This window comes from Hyposmocoma kahamanoa, unplaced genomic scaffold (assembly GCF_003589595.1).
Source record: "Hyposmocoma kahamanoa isolate Upper Pololo Valley unplaced genomic scaffold, ASM358959v1 95, whole genome shotgun sequence".
NCBI lineage: Eukaryota > Metazoa > Arthropoda > Insecta > Lepidoptera > Cosmopterigidae > Hyposmocoma > Hyposmocoma kahamanoa.
This window is the reverse complement of record NW_020654972.1, coordinates 8452567-8476482: the sequence shown is the minus strand read 5'-3', so window position 1 is coordinate 8476482 and position 23916 is coordinate 8452567. Positions and strand designations below refer to the sequence as shown.

General features: G+C 35.7%; 1 protein-coding gene across 5 annotated transcripts in view; it reads left to right on the top strand.

The window, feature by feature from the left end:
• The window catches only part of LOC113238278 (MAGUK p55 subfamily member 5), a 197199-nt gene extending 174557 nt beyond the window's left edge, over positions 1 to 22642 (top strand). For 4 of the 5 annotated variants that reach the window (XM_026475109.1, XM_026475104.1, XM_026475103.1 and 1 more), the window contains 10 exons: positions 1495 to 1662; positions 3022 to 3130; positions 4585 to 4682; positions 5779 to 5989; positions 8614 to 8761; positions 11744 to 11907; positions 12587 to 12751; positions 15045 to 15176; positions 15884 to 16065; positions 19767 to 22642. In XM_026475109.1, the coding sequence (XP_026330894.1) occupies positions 1495 to 1662; positions 3022 to 3130; positions 4585 to 4682; positions 5779 to 5989; positions 8614 to 8761; positions 11744 to 11907; positions 12587 to 12751; positions 15045 to 15176; positions 15884 to 16065; positions 19767 to 19949 (1560 nt within the window). In that variant the 3' untranslated portion in view covers positions 19950 to 22642. The remainder of the gene's footprint in view (positions 1 to 1494; positions 1663 to 3021; positions 3131 to 4584; positions 4683 to 5778; positions 5990 to 8613; positions 8762 to 11743; positions 11908 to 12586; positions 12752 to 15044; positions 15177 to 15883; positions 16066 to 19766) is intronic. The other variant, XM_026475107.1, reaches the window with a different exon arrangement.
• The last annotated feature ends 1274 nt before the right edge of the window (positions 22643 to 23916 follow it).

Here is a 23916-nt window from a genome sequence, read left to right as displayed (position 1 = left end):
TATCAATGCAGTCGCGCGCTTGCATCGAGTTTACATCGCTGTTTAAAATCGCGCGCGTGTGTAAAGATAGACGATTAGCGACTGCATTGCGTTTGCATCGCCTTTGTATCGTTGCTAAAAGTCGCAGTATGTAATCGCTCTTAAGAAAGATAAATACATATTGCCCCTACGGCTTATGTGGCCTATGTTCTCTTGAACAAACTCTAATCTAATCTGGGAAACCCAAGGGCCGGCAGCTACTTTGCCCAGCGCATTAGCATAGCCATACAAAGGAGAATGCTGCCAGCATCTTGAGCACCTTGCCGCGGGGACCCAATTTTATTCAAATATAATTTAATCCTAGATTTAGTTTTTAGTATTAAAGTTTTATTTTACCTTATTGTCTAATAAATATTACTACAATATATCCTAGAAACTCGAGGAATAAAATAGAAATACGGCCCAAACAACGCACTAATTTAGAATTTTACAGTGTAACGATGTGTGCACGTAATTATTTAATAAATTACAGGATATACTTACAGGACTGTGAAAGGCATCAAAACACGAGTGAGGGTTTATGAAACGAGCCGACAGGCGAGTTTAATAAAAACAACTCACGAGTGTTTTCACAAACACTCGTGAGTGTTTTAATGCCTACTTATGTACAGTTACATACACTGCTTTATGTACACATATATAAAGCTCTCAGTGATGTGTGAACCGCGTGTTACGTCTGGCGAAATGGCGGCAAATAAAAACTTTTCTCACGCATGTCACACAAACGTAGTTTTTATTTTTAATTTATAGACAAACTAGAATCGGCCCCACCTATCATATCGTTCGATATCAAGTAACGTGTGAAATTGACAAAATTGTTTACATTTCATTTCGAATAAAACTTCATCACTTCTGATGTTAGAATTGAGGTCCAATGAAATTGTTTTGTTTTTCAGAGATGTTCAAAATTTGAATGTAATAATAACATCGAATATGAAGCAATAATAACATTTTCACAGATAAGAAATTTGTTCTTACAAAACAGTTTACCTTTATGATGGTCATAATTTGCGATTTTTGAAAACATTATAGAGAGTTTATGATATACGTGTAGATAAAAATATTTAAATAGGTCGCTCAAAACATTGATATCTCTGTGCTGTAACAAAAGAAAACGCAAGAGTAAATACAAGTCCGATGCAAAACGCTGGAGCAGGGGTGGGGGTAATCGGGGACGCTTGCACGTGCAAACTTACTACTACAAAATACAGACCTGAAAAAGTCCGATAGTCAAGAAAAACTTCAAAGTTTTTTTTGATAAATTTAGTATTCTTTGTAAAAAGCAGTAGAACAAAAGTTGTCGTTATAGTCCTGCCAGGTTCTAGCAACCTTATTTGTCTGTATTGTAAAATTGTACAAAATAAATGTACAAATACAGACAGATTTTCTAGGGCAGGTTCTTAGTTAAGCTAACCCTTTACGACATCTGCAGATTACCCACTTGTATTTTTCTAGTGCATTGACGTACTCGGGTCGCATACGTCATCTGGTGGCGAGACTGCGGCACTGGCGGCTGAGCTGCTGGCGATCCTCGGAGGGATCGACATGGAGAGTCTCTTGCAGGCCCATGACCAGGCGGCTGCGCTGTTAGACCCAGCGTGCTTCTCTAGGGGTAGAAGACAGGTACCGAACTTACTAAGTAAACATGTGTGATGGTGGGAACAGTGGGAAGGCTCAGCGAACTATCAACTTGAGACTCTTGATTCGATTGAACGCGGAGCAAGGAGACTTATTAGCGACGATAAGCTCGAATCTAAACTTATATATAATAGGTTTAGCCCACCGGTGCAAAGTTGCCTTGTAGAACCTTGTAGATCTGCCACGCAAAATTCCCGGGTTCGATTCCGGGCCGAAAGAATTATTTGTATTCCCCACTTTTACTTCTCTCGTAAGTTTGGGTGTATTTTGAGGTTGTCTATGTGTGTGTCCATAGCACCCGCGATACAGGGTTTCCCTATTGTGGGGTTATGAATGTGTACCTTATTATTAATATTATTAGGTACTAGGTACTTACTTAGCTTTGTTTTGATAGATATCCTTCTGAGAGTTATTTTGGAGTTCACAATTTCTTACTAGAAACTTAAAAGATAGATTGTAACCGATAAAACTTGTATTATTATGTATCATTTTGATAGTTACATGATACTATACTATGTCTTGCAATGTATATGTATATCGCCATCGAGTATATAACCAGAAATAGAGACGAAATGTCATTTAATTTGCTTGAAAACTATTCTGCCATATCATTACTGTGACAACTGCGCTCCGATTGGCTAGCCCGAGTTCGAAACAATTGACGGGTGTCGTCAACTGTTTCACTTCAAATCGACCAGTTAACTTGAGCTTTGCTATAATGGACGAAAATTGAAAAATTACATATGTAATATTTAATTGCCGATGAAATGTGATTCCGTTTGTTTTGTAATTAGATGTTTTGCTGTTTTTCCCATACCACCGAATAGAACAGCACGGCATTGTTAGAGATATTATTTTTATTACAATAAATAGAGAATATTTTTTGGAATACACGGAGACGTACACACAAGTCTGTAGTTGGCCTGTCTATATTTCAGTGCAAACGGGAGTTGATATTTATAGAGCTGTATCGCTAATGTGTTACCAGGAATATATGGCCCTTATTTCGTCTCTACTTCTGGTTATATACTCGATGTACATCGCTAAGTTATTTGACTTAATGTTTATTATTGAATCTAACTCTACATTCTCATGAAAAAATAATAGGAATTTCTTTTGATCGATGCACCGTGCCTTTTTAGCCAAACGACCATTAATTATTTGTGTAACCCTAGGACTATCATCATTCAAAAGTATTGCCCTTTCTTTCTAACTCTAGATTTCAGAATATCTTTAATTTTTTTTTTGTTCAACGAATAATGGATTTTTTTTAGTACTTAATTAAATTCTTAATATCGGTCAATAATCTTAGTTGTTGGTCGTGACTAGCAATTTGTGTTACAGGGTAATAACTACAATCACAAGGACGGTAAGCCGCTTACGGTGCACTCGCCCGACGACCCCAGCGAAAACGTTAAAGTTATCAAAATCGAAAAGACTAATGAACCTCTTGGTAAGTATAAAACACAATTCGTAAAAAAAAATATTTAAAAATAGCAAGCGTGTTTGGCGCGAAAAGTCGACGAATCGTATGCCTTCTCAATGTTATCACGTGATTCTTTTAACCAATGGAAAGCTCGATGCTTTATTCACAATAAAATTTAGCACATTCTTTTTTTTTATAACATCAAAGGACGGGGCGAACAAGTCGTGCGGCCTGATGGTAAGCCACACGCCTGTCCATAACAGTTACAGTGCCACTCAGAGCTTTAAATTGCAAAGATCTGAGGGGCACTGCCATCGCACCCGTCACCCTGTGATGTAAGTTGACAGGTCCCATGTGCCTGTAATTTCAACAGCACCCTTACCCTACTCCGGAACACAGTAATGCTGATATTTCTGCTTGGAGGTAGAAATAGGTATGGTGGCAGTGCTAACCTGGACGAACTCTTTCACAAGGAGCGCGACTGCTACAATTTTTTTTCTGAATACACCTTTGTAGCTGCTTTGTAGGCAGCTTTATAAGAATGCCGTGAGGAGTTGTGGCAGTTATTGTATCAAAACTACATAGCTTTCTTCTAAGTTTGGATTCTACTTTTCGTTTAATATCAGGGGAAGTATAGTCATTTCATATATAATTTCGTATAGGAAGTACAGTCACAGTTAACTGCCTCCGTGGCCGTACGGTTACCATGCCGGACTGCCACGCAGAGGTCACAGGTTCGATTCCCGGGCGAAATATTTGTATGACCTACATTTATTTCTCTCGTGAGTTTGGGTGTAATTTGTGGTTGTCTATGTGTGTGTCCATGGCACCCGCGACACAGGGTTTCCCTAGTGCGGGGCTATGTTGAGTGTGTGCGTTGTTATTATTATTATTATCTGCTAGTCGTGTATAAAAAAGTATTAAAAATAAAGCGGAGTAATACGTAAAAAAATATATATTTTCATAATAAATAGATTTCTCACAGATGGCGCTACGGCAAAAAAAGTCGTTAAAAAACCAAAAACAAAGCACATAGAGAAATTTGTAAGGACCGCTGGTTCGTTCCGTGGCTAAGTTGGCAAAGCATTCTTTCTTAGAAATTTTTTCTAAGTGTTCGACCTTTGTATTAATAATTATAACGAACCAGTGGAGTAATTTCACGAAAAATAATTGAATATCATGATGGTGCAACATTCTGACATTCAAGAAACTTAATTACAAAAATAATTATTTATGAAAATCAGAGGTATTTTGTTTTAGATTTTGAAAGACGTAATTAAGCATAAAGGATTTTATTAGGACTACCTTACTAAAGGTAATATGTTCAAAAATACGCACAAATCCTGTCTTTGTATGTGTCCTTGAGCTATTAGATTTGGACCTATCTTCCAACCTCAACTTAGGTCTAATTAACCAGTAAACAGCTATCAAAAGGTAGTTGTAGGTATATAGTTGGTAATACCTAGTGTTTGTTGATGCAGGTGCTACAGTAAGAAACGAGGGCGATGCCGTGATTATCGGCAGGATAGTCCGAGGCGGCGCCGCTGAGAAGTCCGGCCTCTTACACGAAGGCGACGAGGTATTCTTTAATTTTTACGAATATTTTCAGATTATTATTACCAGTGACCTTTTTCTTCTGGAGGTGCCATCTTCTACCGAAGGTCGTCGATCATTAGGACTATTTGTATTTTAGACACAGCTACACGGAACAAAGATCTTGTGCTCAGGTTGAACCATGTCCTGAGATTCTTAAGCCACGAAGTACGCCTTCTTCCATGCGGTTGTTTCCCTGGATTTTTCCTTGCATAATTAGTTGGAGCAGGTCGTATTTATCATTACGTATTATATGACTAAAGTACTGTACCTGTGCTTTTTTTGACAACACTCAAAACCTCTAATTTCTTATAATCTGCAATACTCTTTCATTGGAAACTGCCACTGCGCCCGTCACTCTGAGACATTAGATGACAGTGACAAGTCTCATGTGCCTGTAATTTCACCAGCACCCTTACCCTTCAAAACCGGAACACAGTAATGCTGACATTACTACTAAGCGGCAGAAATAGGTATGGTGGCAGTACTTCCCTGGGCGAATTCTTTCACAAGAAGCTATACTGTTACTAAAATGTAATAAAAAAACCTATGAAATCCGCCGGACCTTTGTCACGGTTAACGTTGTCGGTTGGCTCTGCAGCAAAGCTGGCGGAAATAATAATGAGTAATAAGTACCAGTATTTCGGCTCCGACTACCTATTTACAGCATTTGGAATCGAAACCCTTGGCCCGTGGAGTCCCGCTGCCCTTCATCTGTGCAAAATTTTATCCAAAAAATTAATAGACTTTCTGGGAAATCCAAGGGCCGGCTGCCTTGCCCGACGCATTAGCATAGCCGTGTAAAGGGGAAACGCTGCCAGCATCTTGGGCACCTTTTTTTTTTTTTTTTTACGGGGGGAAATCTTTATGGATACCACTGAGCCCAGGGAGACTCAGGGGTTATGTGGGGACTCTCCCTCCAGACTGGAGGGCCTATACATCTTGGGCACCCTGCAGCGGGGACCCAATTTTTTAATGTAATTTAATCCTAGATTTAGTTTCTTATTGTGTAATAAATGCGTGTTGAAACCTATGAAATGAATTGGAATACATAAAGAGGGATTTCCGATCGGGTCCCACAGCTGCTGGAAGTGAACGGCGTGCCTATGCGCGGCAAGACCGTGAACGAGGTGTGTCAGGTGCTGGGCACGCTGTCGGGCACGCTGAGCGTGGTGGTGGCGCCGCGACAGGGCCCGCGCCCGCCGCCTACGCACTCGCACCGCGTGCTGCACGTGCGCGCGCACTTCGACTACGACCCGGAGGACGACGTCTACATCCCTTGCCGGGAGCTGGGTGAGTCTTGTCGAATCGAGAACTGTTTTCTTTTTTGTCTTGTGCTTCCCGTGGCCGTGGTTACCATCCCGGACTGCCACGCAGAGGTCCCAGGTTCGATTCCCGGGCCGGAAGAAATATTTGTATGGCCTACATTTATTTCTCTCGTGAGTTTCGGCGTGATTTGTGGTTGTGCATGACACCCGCGACTCTGGTCGCGTTGGAGCAACAGGCCGTGTGTATCCCTAAGTTTAAAAGCATTCTATACTCTGGCCAAATTGGATATCAATTGCCAATATATTTCAAAATTTTTAATCTTAGAGGATGAAAAAATAAAATAAAAGAAAGGAGCTGTCCTAACTACGGAATGAACGTGTATAACCTAAACAAAAATTGAACCAACAAATGGCGGATTTCTTTAGTGTCGTACCATAATCTATCGATAAGTCATTATCGATATGCAGACATTTAATTAAAGTAGATCAATATTCCATTTGGGAATATTTTAGGTTATAATGGGATTATCCGGGAACGTCATATGAAATTTGGAATTTATTGTTTTGCGTTTACAAATACTCAAATATTTCGAAAAGTCAATTTGGACAGAAAAAAATTATATTTGTAATTTGAGAGTATATAAAAAAGAGAAACCTTTGAAATATAAATCCTATACATTTCCAACCTCAAGATTTATATTTTCATAGAGAAATTTTTAAACATATTCGAAATAGTGTAAGCTGTTTTGTATTTATACATTGGTATAGAATTAATATCAGTGACTGATTTAAGTGAATGTTTAATACTTCCATTTAATTTTGGAAATAAATGATAGTAGTAATATTATCAATAATAATATTATTATCATACGTTTATTTGCTTAAGAGATGGTATTCCAGGAGACAGTGTTAGTATAAACATGTATTATTTCGCATATATTAAATAGCATGCAAATGTCTGATTATACAATGTCAATTAACTACTATTGGCCGAGCGCCTTTGATTTGTGGAGAAAAATCGACACTTCTCCGAAGTGAGACAAGTAGTCATGAGCGACTGCGAGTTGTGACAAGCCACGTCAAACGAGGTTTATACACGTTAGCGCTCGCCTTCACTCGGTTAGCTAGGCGAGTGACACCGAACGATTCCAAGGCAAGGCAAATAGGGTGTCTATACGTTGTTATTGGCTTTCACCCGGCAACGTTAGACCAACGTGGTCTTTGTATTGCTGGCTTTATAAAATAAGAATTTTTAGTAGTTAGAGCTGAAGTCAGTGAGAAAAAGTCGGAAACGAGTGGATAACTTTGTTTTCAGGAACTGAGAATGCCTAGTAAATGAGTCGTGTTTAACCTAAATTAAATACAAAATTATTTACCAATAAACCTAATGATGGAATTGCATTATCATGTAATCTAGTTACATTCAAAGTTATGTTAAAATTTGACTCTTCAAAATGAAGCGAATAAATGAAGAAGATCTTTGATTCAATGTATGATTTCCAACCATTCTATTTTCTTTTTGATTTGTAGGAAAACTGAAATAGTAAAAATAATAATAATAAAAAATGAAAATCTCGTAGTGAATTACTTTAATAACAGAGTATCGATAATATGTACGCTTCCAAGAACAACACTGTTTCAAAATAATCGTTAATAACAATCGTCAAAATATACAAACAAACAGGCAATTTGAAGAAACCAAAGCAAAATTTGGTAAGATTTATGAATAAACTACTTAAATATGTCTAATTACATGAGACATTTGGGCTTTTGAGTGATTTATAGACAAAAAAATAACACGTGCCTGCACAATGTTACGTTCGGTCGATCTTCGCTTTTTCAAATGCCACATCCCGTAAAGCTGCAGCGACGAATTTTTATTAATACTTAATTGTTCTCAGTCAACAGTTTTGTCCATTTTATTACAATACATGCGAATAATTCAATAAAACACTTGGAAAAACATTTGTTTTGACATTTGATGTACTTCCCTTTGACAACCGTAACATGTACCTCATGTGCTGCGAAATGGACACAGTTGGCATTTAAGATGACGTTACGTATTTTCGATTGCCGTGTTTGACACATACCAATGTAATGCTATCTCTTTTGGCTTACGGCGGCACGCAGTAATTAAACAAACACAATAACATGTTTATGTTTTCGACGTCGAAATGCATCATATACACATAACGTCTGATTTATATATGTCAACATAACATGTCCTTTAGTTTCCATAGTCTAAGTATTTAATAGTTGCTGCTTGTCAACTTTATTATTATTATTATTTCCTTTATGGCGGCCACTAGCCTTGTGCCAGTGTCAGTTTTATAAGAATAATATAAAAAATAAATGACTGATTATATGAATTATGAGTATTATATGAACTTTCCTGTTGTTAGTTTTCACCCCACACACTAGATAGATACATGAGACGATTAATTTTCACAATTCGTCGTTTCATACTGATCGACGAATCGATAGTGTATGTTTATGTCGTTAACAGTTAACTTGAACGCCAGCGGAGTAGCGACGAATCGATATGTTTATCGTGACTATCTAGGACTTACTGGGTAGTAAATGTTAGTTAAGTATTTTTAATTAAGTATCCGATTTGAAGTATATAGTCCTCTAAATTTCCCTCTTCAGGTATAAGCTTCCAAAAAGGCGATGTACTGCACGTGATCAGCCGGGAGGACCCCAACTGGTGGCAGGCGTTCCGCGAGGGCGAGGAGGACCAAAGCCTAGCTGGACTCATACCTAGTCAGGCCTTCCAGCATCAGTATGTATTGAACATGTTAGTACCTAGGCCATGTATAAGGCCCATTTTCCACCAAAGCAGAGATGAGATGTATTTAAACAACCAATTCGATTTCGTTATTTTCATTAAACAGAAATGTCAAGATAACGGAATGATATTTGCGCAATTATCAGTTTTTTTAATAATTTCACTAACTAACGAAGTAAAAAGACATTTTCAAGAAACTAATCGATCTAAAGCTAGTTAATAAATTATTTGATAGATTTTTTACGGCACATAGTACACCGCCCTTTCATTTATAAGGTTTAACAACTTCTGTGTACCATATTACTTATTATATCTTATCGCGGACTCGAGTCCAAAAAGAACTCGAGTCGTAAACCTAACACGAGTTGTGAACAAAGCTTGAGTTCAAAAACTCGACTCGAAGCGACTTCTACTCTACAAAGTCTTGGGTACGACAAGCAGGGTTCAATTTTACTGAACTGCTACCCACGAATTAAATAAAAAACAAAAACTCAATATGGTGACTTTAAAAAAAATACATAATTAATACTTAATTATACTACAATTTAACATGCCACACTACAACACCGCTCAGTACGTACTTACCAGACTCGTTACATAAACAGACTCGAACTCAAGCGCGACTCGTTACGTGAATAGACTCGAGCACTAATGTCGAACTCGAGTCTATTCGGAAACCAATAGTATCGTAATACTTCGAGTAGTGGAGTCTCTGCCTTTATGAGTCGAGTCTTGTGAACTGGAGTCGAGTCTTAAAATGTAGACTCCCAGACTCGAGTTTTTTACAACACTATTAGAAATTGATGCGTACACTACTTTTTGGATTGAATTATTTGATTGAACTTAATAAATAAAATTTTGTTTTACGAGTTCTAAGAAGAGAGTCCATAATGTCACTGTAATTATTTATTTACAATTTATTAACTTTTGGCCACAAGAACTAACCATTTTCATACAAATACTTATGCCGTTACAAGCGAATACGAACATTGTAGTCGCACGGTAGAGGTACACAATACTTCGCTTGAGCGCTTCTTATAATTTTTAAACAATGAAATTGGTTTCATTGTTAAGCCATAACGACATCTTGGTACTTGGCATTTATTAAAAACAATTAAAGTAACAATATACGCGATATCGTACTTTTGAAAGTTCCTGCAATACTTGATATTATTTCAGCCCACTTATATATGTTTCCAAGTAGTTAAGTATCGACTTGTTTTTAATGTTCTAATTTTTATCTGGAATATGATAGGTTAATAGAAAAAAACTGTTGCCAATAACTATTGCATCGTGAAATTGCAAGTAGCAAATATTGTTCATAACAAGTATCAATGCCTTGCGCACCATTATACCCTAACAACAACCCAACTGTTACTTTCAATTTCTAAAACGTGGTAATTTAAATGAACGACCATTGTAAATTGTAACTTCTAGCGTTTCAGTGAAGTCGCTACTTGAACGAAATATTTTTTGTTTTCTTTCTTTCATTCTAAACTGAAGTTAAGTGGTTGTGCTTAACAATGAATGCAATGTCATTGTTTAAAAGCGCTCAAGTGCCAGGCGAGCGTGTTAAGTATTTGCATAGAAAATGTTAGTAAGTCTGTTATCTAGATATACTCAACGTTAAACTCATGCCATGACATGCCGCATGTCGCTGCCGCCGATGAATTCGACTGGCGTAAAATCAGCGTAGCGAAACGTGGTTCTATTTTATTGAATTATAGTTATCGGTTTCTTTACGATACAATATTTCCGTACAATTGAAATTAATTACATTTCTGTGTACATACATCGTGTTCACACTAGATTTAAATTAAGAGCGTATATTTTACGTTTTTTAACAAATATTTTTTGAATTGATTACCTACATTTCGTAACAGTGCATACATACTTGCGTACAAGTTAAGGTGTAAAAAACGTTCAAAATAAATACATAAAACAATATTTTAGTGTTTTTTAAAAGCCCATATATTATACCACGCTGATTTCACGTCGATCAGGCCGTCGCTAACCATTTTACGATCGGCGCATATGTCGAGTAGGTAGCCAGTCCAAGGCACTTAGTCAATTTGCATTACTGCTGAATGGAAGTATTTTATGCAACGAAATAGAGTTTAGCATAATCAATTTTATGTCAATTTTGTAACGTATAAACTAGATGTGAGCCAAAAGAACCGCGTATCTTCCGTAGAATTCTCGAACAGCCTCATATCTTTCTTTCTTATTTAGCAGCATACCTACTATTATTTAGCAGCAGTAAAGCTCCTCATGAAAGAGTTCATCCAGGGTAGTACTGCCGCCAAGCAGTAATGTTAGTATTACTGCGTTCCGGATTTGAAGGGTAAAGGTGCTGGTGAAGTGACAGGCACATGAGACTTGTCAAATTATGCAATGCAACTGTTATGGACAGGCGTCTAGCTTACCATCAGGCGCACGACTTGTTCGTCCCATCACTTGATATTATAAAAAAAGAAACATTAGCTTTCATTATAGTGATCCACCCTACTGACCTTTATGGTATAAACAAAGGGCACTATGACCTGAGCAAGCTCGAGCGGTCTCGAGAATTCCCGCAGCTACATCATCTTGTTTGTATGTTACACAATTGGCATAAAGTCCGTCATGACGTACCCAAAAAAACTAGCTTCCATTCCAATCCGCAACAATGTAAATTGGGCCTTATTAGTTCTTGAAATTACCAGTTTATTTCATAAAACAGTGCAGTTATAGAGAAAAATTGACAAATGCTCATTGAATACATCTCCTCACTTCTCCGCTATGGTGGATAGTGGGCCTTAGAGCCTAGATGTGTCACTTTACCTGTAGTTAATTTGGATATTGTTATTTAACCCAAAACGGCGAACCAGGAATTTCCTGTCTGTAAGTATAAATACCACTCGATTGATGAAAATATATCTGTGAATGTGTGCTGCCCTGGTATTTCGTTGTTATTAGAGTCAAGTGTTGTATTTATCGTGTTTGTTTTAGGCGCGAGGCAATGAAGTTGACGCTGGCTGGCGACGTCGGGTCTCGAGACAAGTCGCGTAAAGGCGGCACGCTGCTCTGCGCTAAGAAACCTCCTAAGAAGAAAAAGAGCAAAAAGGCCACCAGCGAAGCTGGATACCCGCTTTACTCTACGTCTGGCACCGATGGTACGTTCTTGGGAGACAATCTCTGTCATTCCTTTGATTAATACAGCAAGGCTTAAAAAGTAGAATTGGATCGATTACACATACTTTTTTATTGCTATTACGCCAACGGAATAAATCCATCAAGCCAAATCTTGAACAATTCTTAATTTTTCTAATACTGTGTTTAAAATATTTTTTTCTTTGAACATGTATCTTTTGCAGGTATTTTCCTGAATCATTGGATACATTCTTTAATAATGTGTGTGTTTAGATAAGTCTTCGTGTCTAGTAGATTTTTGAAATCGTTTTTTTTTTTATTACGGCTCTGCATTCAAGTACCTCACCGTAAAATTTAATACATTTGTTCAGTTTAGTCTGAAGTTTCATTCTTTTTAATTGATTAAAATAAAAATAGAATAGAATAGAAGTCCTTTATTACAACGCTACGACACAAAAATATGCAGAAAGAAATAAAACAAGAAAAAGTAAAACAAAAAATAAAAAAACAAAACAACTAAGTAAAGATAATCCAATTTTAAAACATTCTGTGGCGTATGTATAAGGGTCCACTCAGCTAGTGTCACAGCCAAGCAAAGACTCTGACGTTGATTTTCGTGGACCCTAAGTATGGGCCATAGCTTACCAGTCTACATTGTAAGATGTAGGATTACAAATAAATACAAATAAATGCTTGTTGCAGAATACGAACAAGAAGAAATCCTAACTTACGAAGAAGTAGCGCTATACTATCCACGCGCATCGCATAAACGACCGATTGTATTAATCGGACCGCCCAACATCGGTCGTCACGAACTGAGACAGCGTCTTATGGAAGACAGCTCTAGATTTGCAGCTGCTGTTCCACGTGAGTTTCTAATTCTATTCTACCCATATTCTACCTAACAATCCGTGGCAACATTACTTGGCAGAGGTTGAATTTCCAGCCGCCTACCATTTATTATCTGTCGGAGTAAAGGGTGGGAGCTAGGACTTTTTTCAGTACAGCTGCATTTTCGTTCCGTTACAAAAAATCGAGACTAGGTGCGGTCTCGAAAATCCCGGGAAAAACGAGACTGTCAAAAGTAAATTCCATACTTAATAGAGTTAAGCATTTAGGCAGTTAAAACACGATATTTTTATTAAGTTCTTTATTAACTCAAGTTATTGAACGAAATAACATTTATCATTTCTGCTAAATTTGAAATCCGTTTTTGGACAAAATCCCTAACCGTACACCCTTTTAAAGCTTAAAATATAATTTCTAGATCTTTTTTAGTTGTAAAATAAAGGTATATCATCCATTGTCATATACCTATTCTGCTTTTTGTGCCTAAAAAATTCCAGTTTCAAAAGTACGAGGTTTACGAATTTACCCCACGATAAGAAAGTTATTTTTTCAGTTTTAAAGTGGGTAGGTAACATGTAGGTAATAATAATAATAATAACGCACACAATCAACATAGCCCCGCACTAGGGAAACCCTGTGTCGCGGGTGCCATGGACACACACATAGACAACCACAAATTACACCCAAACTCACGAGAGAAATAAATGTAGGCCATACAAATATTTCTCCCGGCCCGGGAATCTAACCCGGGGACCTCTGCGTGGCAGTCCGGTATGGTAACCGTTCGGCCACGGAGGCAGTTAGAAAACAAGGAGGTAGGTAAATAACAAAGGGCATCTAATACGGTTTCAGGTAGAACTGACTTTTTTACTACAGTTTTTCAACCTCCACAGATTATAACTCTGCCGTCCGCTAACTAACTAACGCGGCTAAGTGACAAAATTATTTTTTGAGATATCACAAAAAATAGAGATGCGCCGAGTACTCGATTGCTACTCGGTACTCGGTGTACTCGCCCGTTTCTTTACTACTCGTACTCGGCCGAATAACTCGATTCATGAGAAGAGTAGGTACTCGGTTAAAATGGAGCATTACAGCTATAGACATAATAAAGCAAAACCAACAATATATTTAAAATAATCAAAAGAGATTTATTACTAGAAATTCTAGACAATTTGTAGCATATCGAGTTCTTAGATTTTCGCGATTGTTACACATAGGAAATTAAACTATTTTTCCGGATTTAAATCGCGTATATTTGTTTTTTCAAACAAACCGACGTTTCGGGCCCTTTACAGGTTGGTTGGTTGAATTTGTAGCAATATAGTAATTTAAAAAGAAAGTTTACATTATTCATATTTAAAATGTAACAAAGGTAACTTATGATGTAGGAATACAAGGCTTTCTGCGCGTTCAGGTAACAGTCCGTTCCTTTTTCTTCATACACATTACCCGCTACGTAAAATAACCGCTTGTTAAATACAATGCTTGTAGGTGCACATAAACACTCGTGCTAACTGTGCCAGTTTTGGATATGTTGTTTTATGCCCACCATTGGAAAGTACTCAGCTTTTGCGACAAATGAAAAATTTGCGGCAATGGGACTTCTAGGATCATAGCGTTCCGGTTGTAATGAACCGACCGAGTAACTCGGCCGAGTACTCGGCTCGGCAAATGTTAAACCGTAAGTAAGTAAGTAAGTAATATTCGGTACTCGGTTACTCGGTAGGTAAAATTTGTACTCGACTTATCTCTAATAAAAAACATAACCCAGTTTTATAATATTGAAATTGTTAAATGGTATTTCAGCTATGTATCGTTAGGGTAAGTTCCGATAAATCGAATACGTTAACAAATTTATACTGTCTTTAAAAAAGAATTTTGTGGTCTATTTTTTGTTATTTAAAACGGATATTTGACCCAGATGGTCGACTTCACTTATCCGAGGTCACTTAGCAGAGTTTTAGTTAGTGGACGGCAGAACTAAGCTCCACTCTACAGTGTTACCATGTCCAGACCTAAAAACCGAAATAAAAAATTACTGTTGGTTTAGTAGATTTTTAAAACTTCTTAATTAAATGACTTAAAGCTCAAAAGTCTCGCTATTCCCGAGACTGAAAACCCTAGTCTTGAAAATGTCAAAAAATTGTCGAAACTCGAAATTTTCGAGACCGAAATCCGTGGATGAAAGCCCTAGCGGCACTTGGCAGTCCGGTTATTAGTGAAAATGATTTTTACTAAGTTAAGGTCTGTTTGTATGCTAAATCACAAAGATGCGAGTAATTCTACAAACATTATATATACATTTCAGATACGTCGAGACCGCGAAAAGACCACGAGGTTCCTGGGCAAGATTATCATTTTATTTCACGTACGCAATTTGAAGCTGACATACTGAACAGAAAGTTCGTCGAGCACGGCGAATATGAGAAAGCTTATTACGGTAAGATCCTGCTTCACTTGGTTACCATTTTGAAATTTTGAGTATTCAACAACGAAGTCTGTTTCGACGCCAATTATTTAAATTGTAATACCTATACAGTGTTTTTTTTAAATGGGACAGTATTGGGAAATCCGAAACCTCAGAAGATACTGAGTTGTCCAGTAAAATGAATAGTACTGATCGACTCAGTTTCACGAAGGGATCATTTCATTGTATGGGACGAAAAGAAACGGGACAGCAAAAGTCGGTCAAATTTCATAAAATGTTTATCGTTCAAAATGAATTAAATTGGCTAAGTTTTTTAAATGCTGATAGACTTAGCTTCTTATAAGGACGCTTTCATTATATGTGACGAAAAAAATTGGGATTACGGAAGTTAGTCAAATTTAAGAAAATGATTTTTCATTCTGTATACTGCATTTGTAACAGATTTTGTTTAAGGAAATAATTAATTTCTAAGTTGCATTTGTACACGTTTAAGTGAAAAATTCCGAAAAGTAAATTAAAATTTGTATCAAAATGAAACATTACATGGAAGATTTTCGTCGACCTGCTGACTCGTGCTGCAGCTAAGTTCGCAGAGTGACACTACGGTACAGCGTGGTCGCAGGTTCAAGTCCTGTCAGGTTGAAGGAATTTTTCTTTGTGTTCAAGAAAAACTCACAGGCGTCATACGTGCTGATTTCTAAAATTAACGTTACTTACAGGTACATCATTAGATGCAATCCGTGAGGTCGTAAACTCAGGCAAGATCTGCGTACTCAACCTACATCCGCAATCGCTCAAGATCCTTCGCAACTCGGACTTGAAGCCTTACACTGTATTTGTGGCGCCACCTAGTCTCGAAAAGTTAAGACAGAAGAAGATTCGTAACGCCGAAGCCTTTAAGGTAAGTCAGATTTGTGAACATTTGTTCATTTCCTTAGATGAAACTCATGGAATGTAAAGATAATTATCTTATCTAAAATTTCAAATTCTTTAAACAGCCTCAGTGACTGAACGGTTACCATGCTTGTCTGCCACGCCGGGAGATATATTTTTATGGCCTACATCTATTTCTGTCGTGAGTTTGGGTGTCTATCGATGTGTCCATGACCCACCCACGACTCAGGGGTTACCTATCAGTAGTTCGAAATGACATTAACCAGAAATAACGTTTACTCGAATTTTCATAACCTCGAAAGTAATTTTGAGAGGAAAATGTTTTTTCTTTTAAACCTTTTTTTTTGAGAGGAAAATGTTTTTTTCTTTTAAACCTTTTTTTTTGAGAGGAAAATGTTTTTTTCTTTTAAACCTTTTTTTTTCTTTTAAACCTAAACCTAACCTAACCGAACCTAATCGTGTCTTTGCGATAAACATCCAATATATCCTGAAAGAACAACGGTTTCGTTATAATTTGGTTTTCAGTGTAATGAATATTCGAAGAAACGTTCTTTCGGAAAAAAAATAATTCGAGTTTGTGATAGGTTGCCCGACACAGGGTTTCCCTATTGTGGGGCTATGAGTGTGTGTTTTAGGTTACAAGATTTATATCTATAGTAATATTCACGTAACAACGATGACAAATCGCGGCTTCTAAGTCGAAGCGACGCGAATGATGTCTGCCACATCCTTATAGTAATACCATGAATCAATAACTAGAGAGGACTGGTTAATCTCCATACTACATATCGTAACTTTGAAAAAAGTCAAAGTCCCAACTGTTTCAGGAACATAATGGGCCTAATATATAGAATAAAAGATCAAAGCTGTGTGATAACAACTTCACTGTATGAAAGGTTAAAGACGAATGGAGCCGTGGCACACGTCACAAATTACGTATAAAAAGTGCCTGTTAATAAACTAAAAGCAAACATTTAGAATTATGTTATAATCAGTGATCGGAATAGGTAGAGTTTTTTTACCTAAACTTCGAGGTACATAGACAGAAAATGGAGACTGCCTTACGACAATATCTTTTAGGTTCTGGATCTTTTCGGGATTGGGGAAATCTCTATGTACTTAACATAAAAGATTGACGTTATTTGGGATAGGCAGGTAGACTACAGTTATCTTAACTATCCGACGATTTGTTGCAACATAAATTTTTTGGAATATATAGGATTTTTTCCGGAATATATAGGAATAGATTTCCCCAAACCCGAAAAGATCCAGAACTTAAAAAATATTGTAGTAAGGCAGTCTCCACTTTCTGACTCTATTCATCGAAAAAAATCTGCGTATTCCGATTACTGGTTATAATTAGGGTTGGTAAATTTCCGAGAATATTTCCGAAAATGGAAATATTCTCGGAAACATTGCGAGCATGTTTCGCAAATGCGAAATTTACATAAAAAGTTGAATACTTTGGTGCAAAAACGTTTTTTTTCATATGAAGAAATATTTTGAAGTTAAGTTGATTGACACATTTTAATTCTTATTAATACCACAGAAATCCATATTCATGAAAATACTGCAAAATTTCTTAAATTTCCTTATATTTCATAGAAACTTTCCACGAAATATTTCAGAAACTTTTTGGAAATTTTTCAGAACATCTTCATTATTTATATTGTTATATATAATTTTAATGTGGGGATCAAAATAATGCATAACAAAGGTGATTTAAAACTTTGTATTAAATAATTGAAATTGAAAAATTGAATAATAAAAAAAAATGCTATACAATAGGTATGTAAGAAGCTTGTCGCACTTTGTAGACCAATAAAGTTTTAAAATATAATCAACAATAACAATTTATAAAATAATCAACATATATTATAGTAAAATTATTCAGTGCTCAAACATCAACAATTATAATTAAAATAGGTACCTCAAGAACAAATAACAAAATCACAGATTGGTTCTTAATTATGAAAAATACTGGGATTAAAAAACTTTAGAATCAAAATAAAATATAAAACTTAATACTAATCTGTAAGGTACGGTCAAAATTTTGTTGGTCATCTGACCCAATTTTGTTGCCCAAAGAAATTATTCCACCATTGGTACTTGGTGCAACGGGCTGGTATCCGCAACTCGACGACAAAGCGCCTATTTTGCGTAATTTTTTAATTATTCCACCATTATTTTTACTATTATTTCTAAATCTCTCAAACAATATATTATCAGAACAAATAACGTTCTTAAATTTTTTAATTAAATAGGTTCATGAAAACGATTCCTGTGGCAAATTTAATACCCTAATTTCAACATATTAACTATTAATACATATACGGTATAAAAGTGGCAAAATCCAAGTGTATTACGAATATTTATTTCATTCATTCTTTTGATGAGTATGAAATTTCCAGGAAACTTTCCATGCAATTTATAGACATTTAAGAGAAGTTACGGAAATTTACTTATTTATTCCGATTTCTTCAAAAAAAGTATTTTGGTTTTAAAACCATGATATAGAACTATAACTTTTCTTAAATGTTTCTTGAATATGCGATAGTAAAAATGCAAAGTAAATATGTAAATTTCCATACATTTCGCGTTTTGAGAATGTTTCCGAAATATTTCAAGAAACATTCAGACTGGAAAGTTTCCAATTTAGGAAAGTTTCCGGCTGCCCATCACTAGTTATAATACATTTTAAACTAATTGAAACTATAGGCGCTGTATAATTCGTTTTTTCGGAGTAATGAAAAAAATTCGAGTTTGTGATAGGTTACCATTTACTGGACTTTTAACAAATATGCGTATTATTTAAGATGGCTTAAAATTTACGCTAACATGGGTAGATGGCGCTAATCCTAAATAAAATAAAAAATAGCCAGCAAGTAGCAATACGCAGTATCCATAAAAATGTACATATATACTAAGCGGTGTCTATGATTTTTTTATATGGCGAGGAGGATTCTGTTACGAATATCATCAGCGCTATTAAACACTCCACCATTTTGTTGAGCTGCAGAACTTTTTATCTCTCACCATTGTCGTTTTTTACTTAATGCAATTTTATATTTCTGCGGCAGCAAAGAGTAAGCGGTTATCTGCAAAATCACGATTTTAAAGTAAAGCGCTATGAAAGCAAAAACTTGAGAGAATGATATACAGGGTTATTTACAAAAAAAATGCAAAAAAAAAAGTTGTTTTCTATGAGGTTGTAAGTATTTTACAAACAACCCAGTTTATATATTCTGAATGTCCCTTAGATATTAGTTTTTTATCAATATTTAATTTGAGCACTGAGGCAATCCTCAGTGCTCAAATTACATATGAGTGAAGACCACGTCTCGGCAAATGTAACGTATGACTGCAAGCCTGCAAGATGGACCGACGATCTGAAGAAGGTCGCGAGTAGTGGTTGTATGCGGAAAACGGGTGACTGGGCTCTTTGGCGTACCCTTGAGGAGGCTTACGTCCAGCAGTGGACTGCAATAGGCGGATTGATTGATTGACAATACTCAAACGAATTTGGTCTGTTACATCAGAAAATATCAAGTTTTTACTTTCAAAACGCTCTAATGTAAAATCGTTATTTTGCAGGTAACCGGTTATCCATTGCTGCCGTCGATTTACTTATTTGGATAATGTTGAGATAACCGATTTTATTATTTTATTGTTTTTCTTTTGTCAAATTGTAAACGCTTCTAATTACAGGAAGAGGAATTAAAAGAAATAATCGCGACGGCGAGAGACATGGAGGTCCGCTGGGGGCACCTATTCGACATGATCATCATCAACAACGACACGCAACGCGCGTACCAACAACTCTTGAACGAGATCAACAGTCTGGAACGCGAGCCGCAGTGGGTCCCGGCGCATTGGCTGAAACATACCTAGCGCCAGGCGAACTACGCTGCTTCTGCAGCCCCTCTTGTCCCGACGTACCCTCAAGAGACAAAACGATACCTCATTACATTCGGGTTCGGTATGCTCAAGCTCATATTCCTTATCGAGGTAGCAATACAAATGGTTTTACATTTGTTCGGCTTTCTCAAAAACTGGACTTCGAGAAGATTCAAGTTAGAACGTAGACACGAGGGTAGAGAAGCGGTAGATGGAAATATAGAATTTAGATATGTGTTCCCAAAACCTTTAAATGAAGGAAACAACAAATTTAATGAAATCGAAAAGAGATGTTTGTAATGTTTAACGTTAACCGTATCGATAACTAAACTCGAGATTTCTATTTTAGATTATCGATGCGAGTTTTAGTAGGACTGAATTATGGTAACACAAGGATTTGACATTCTAAATTTAAAAGTTATGAAATTGTTGCCATGTGAAAAAAAATCTCTAAATATTTCTAGAGGGTACTGTTTTAGCCAAGTGACTATAAATTCAAATTTGGCTTGAATAGTTATTCGCAACTCAAGAAAGAAAAGATCTTTCGGTAAACTGGTAACATGTATTGTTCTTAAAAATTGTCGAATTCGATACCTGTCTCGATATAGATAAAGCTGTCTCGAAAGAAATCGTTTTAGTATCGAAGATCTTCCATTGGTAATAAAGTCTACTTGCCTGTTCAACTTCATCGCCTTTACTGGAATTGGTCCATAGCATTATGGCACTCATCAGAATTTAGTTAACAAGGCAACCGATCAATTTGATACAGGGTGAAATTTGTTATTTCTTGAAAATGTGAACTTGAAAACGAACAACTTTGAACGAAACTCTTCAGTGAAAAGTAAGGTTCTTACGCTTTCAGAAGTTTAACTTAATAAGATTGAGCTTTTATGTGCTAAATTCGAATGTTATAATAAAATTTCACCCTATGTAAAGGCAATAAATAAAGAGTTGCTCTACACAGCGACAAGATTTCGAGCTTATTTAAGTTTAAATTCGAACAGCGGTGCGAATACTTATGATATGTAGGTAGAGTGGTAGAACGAGAGAACGTTACATCACAATCTTATTCGGTTTTAGTCCCTGCTACGTAGAATAGATGAGTTTAATTTTAAAAGGGAAATGTGACTGCCTTTTAAACATTACGTAAACACTTTCGACAGCTTTTTTGTTTTAAGCCATTTGTCAAATTTAAATTCGTCGTTGAAGAGTTATGGAAAAACAACCTACAATCGAGTTTGTGTCTCTTTAGTCTTGTAATAATAAAAAAAACAAGAGATTTGACTAAAATTTTAGAGCTGTTTATTTTTAACGTCTTATACATTGAGTTATGGTGGTTGGACATGTTGTCCAAAAGTATTCTATGAGCGACAACTAATTTGACAGCTTTGAAGAAAAACTAAATCTCCCATTTTTATCTTACAGATGATAAGAGACATTTGGAACTAAAACTTAGTTTACTTCGTTTGCTATAAATTATTTTTTTTAAACATTGACTGCTTAATGACAACAAACTGTTATTATAATTAACTTTGTAAATAAAATAAAAAGTTGATTCATTTGACTCGAGAGTGATTTTTTGGAAAATCTCAAATACAAGTGTCTGGAATTGTTTAGCGTAATTTTGAGAGGCTGTTACACGCCCTTGTGGCATTGTTTAGAACCATTTTTTGTATCCATGTTAAAAACTTCAATGGTTAAGCTTAGTATTAAAAATTATGTATGTACATAATGGATTTTTTAATTCGTATTTATTGCACATTGAGAAACTCCTTCCAAATAATAATGAATTATAAAATAGACGTGTTGATAAATCGTTGAATTTTTACAGTTACTGTTAAATTAATCTTACGTGGCAAATTAAGAAGGAGATGACTCCTTTTCTCCTATTTACATAAGTTATCTTTGATTTCTTTAATCTTTATAGAAATCAATCTATTCTCATTATTAGGAGATCATAGACTACTTCTTAATTTGTCATGCAATGAAGCCAGGGAATTTATAGTTTGCAAATTAAAATAGATAGTTAAATAGAAAAAATAATACGTGAAACAATAAAATATTTCTCATATTGCCAAATTTTACTATAGGTAAAAAAAGATAGGGATTTTCGAAAGTTTTCTCCAGTAGTTTTCTCGTGAGTCTCTTATGAAACTTGGAGGTAGCAAGTTAAATGATAAAAACTAAACCAAGTTGTAAACACAAGTATGATAGTGAGTAGGAAAGCAATATTTTATATCCGTATAATCAATTTTACACAGTTCGATGACATATCTGATTTTTATAGTCTACCTTCGTACTTCAAGTAAATATAAAAACATTTTTCGGTCAAAATCAAATTCATTTTTCACCATGTATGCTACATTTGGGTACAAAAATATTTGCTTGTAAAAGTCTTGAGTCTGATTTCTGTGTTACGTTTAATTCTGCTATAAAAATATAATTATAATAACTCGACAATTATAAACTTAAATTTCATAGTGCAGCTATTCTTTCACAGAAGCGCAGCGTACACTAGCCAATAAAATTTTGAGACTGATCGAGATTTACGTTGTCGAGTTATTCGTACGGTTACATCGCTTGACGTAATGATTCTACATAATACAATATAAGTAAAAACGTATTCCAAATGTCCAGATTCCATAAATGTTACAAAGTAAGTGGGGAAATAAACACATAAGGTGCGGGGAAAATGTAGCACTTTCAATAAAAAGAAATTTTAGTTGGTTCAATGTAATTTATATTTATATCTTGACTTAGAATTCGATCTGTAGTTAGTTTGTTTATACTATTTTTCTAAATTTTTTTTGGGCTGGGTATACTGGGCAGTAACCCGGTAATCATTTTGTTGCTCTGGTACTCATAAGTACAAGGAGTTTCCTAGTATGATACCAGGTAATTGATGTGGATGCCTGTCACGTTATTATTATTTGTGTGTCAGATTGAGTTGCGCATTCCAAATAATTTAGTGCCAAATACTAAAGGCTACGCGGAATAGTCGACATTCATTTTAATCACAATATTAGATTTATTTTGTATGTTGTAGGATTTATATTTTTACCCTACATATAGAGTGATGAGGTTTAAGTGTCATACAGTAGTTTTACTTCAAATTCTATCGACTTTTTTTGGTAAATTATTAAATTCTGGTACATAATCGACACTAGAGAATGTTCGTTTCGATTTGATAAAATTCGACTTGGGCAAATCGATAGAATTCGTCGTGGGACTTAGCACTATTTTTTATTGATTAATAGTGTTTTTGTGTTATAGTTTTAGTCGAGTAAGTTTTCATGTACTTGAGTATATAGTCAGAATAGCCTGTCAGGTGCTAAACGTTTGTATACCTACCTTGTTTTATCAAATTTATATGTTGCACTTTAATTATTATGTTGATTTTGTGCATGAATGATTTAACGGCAAGATTACGTATGACTTTGAAAAGTACTTAAGTTTGTATTAAAAATGCTCAGTTTACTTGATAATTTCTGTAGTTATAATTTATCATTCATGCTTGAGATCAACGATACGTGGATTTGTGGAGACTTCACAGTATTGATATTATTATCTTATTTATAAATAGTTGTGTACATAATTTATTAACAATTGAATGAATAATAAAATATTATAAATAACATGTTAATAGAGAACAATTTAATGTAAATAATAGAATACCTATTAAATTTAATATCAGATATAATTTTTGTTTTCATTTCTTGACCAACATTTTTTGAATCGATTATTGAAAAGCTTGGTTCTGTATGAGAGGTTCTCGAGATTGAAGGATGGTAGTGGCGGAATTCGCTTATTTTAGCTTGGAAAGTAAAACATGACGTTGCACCTCTACATTGAAAGTGATCCAATTAAAGAATCAACAAAATTATACCGTAAAACGACTTCAAATATTAACTGACTCCGTGGTCGAACGATCAGGTACATTGCTGGAGGACTGCGCAGCAGT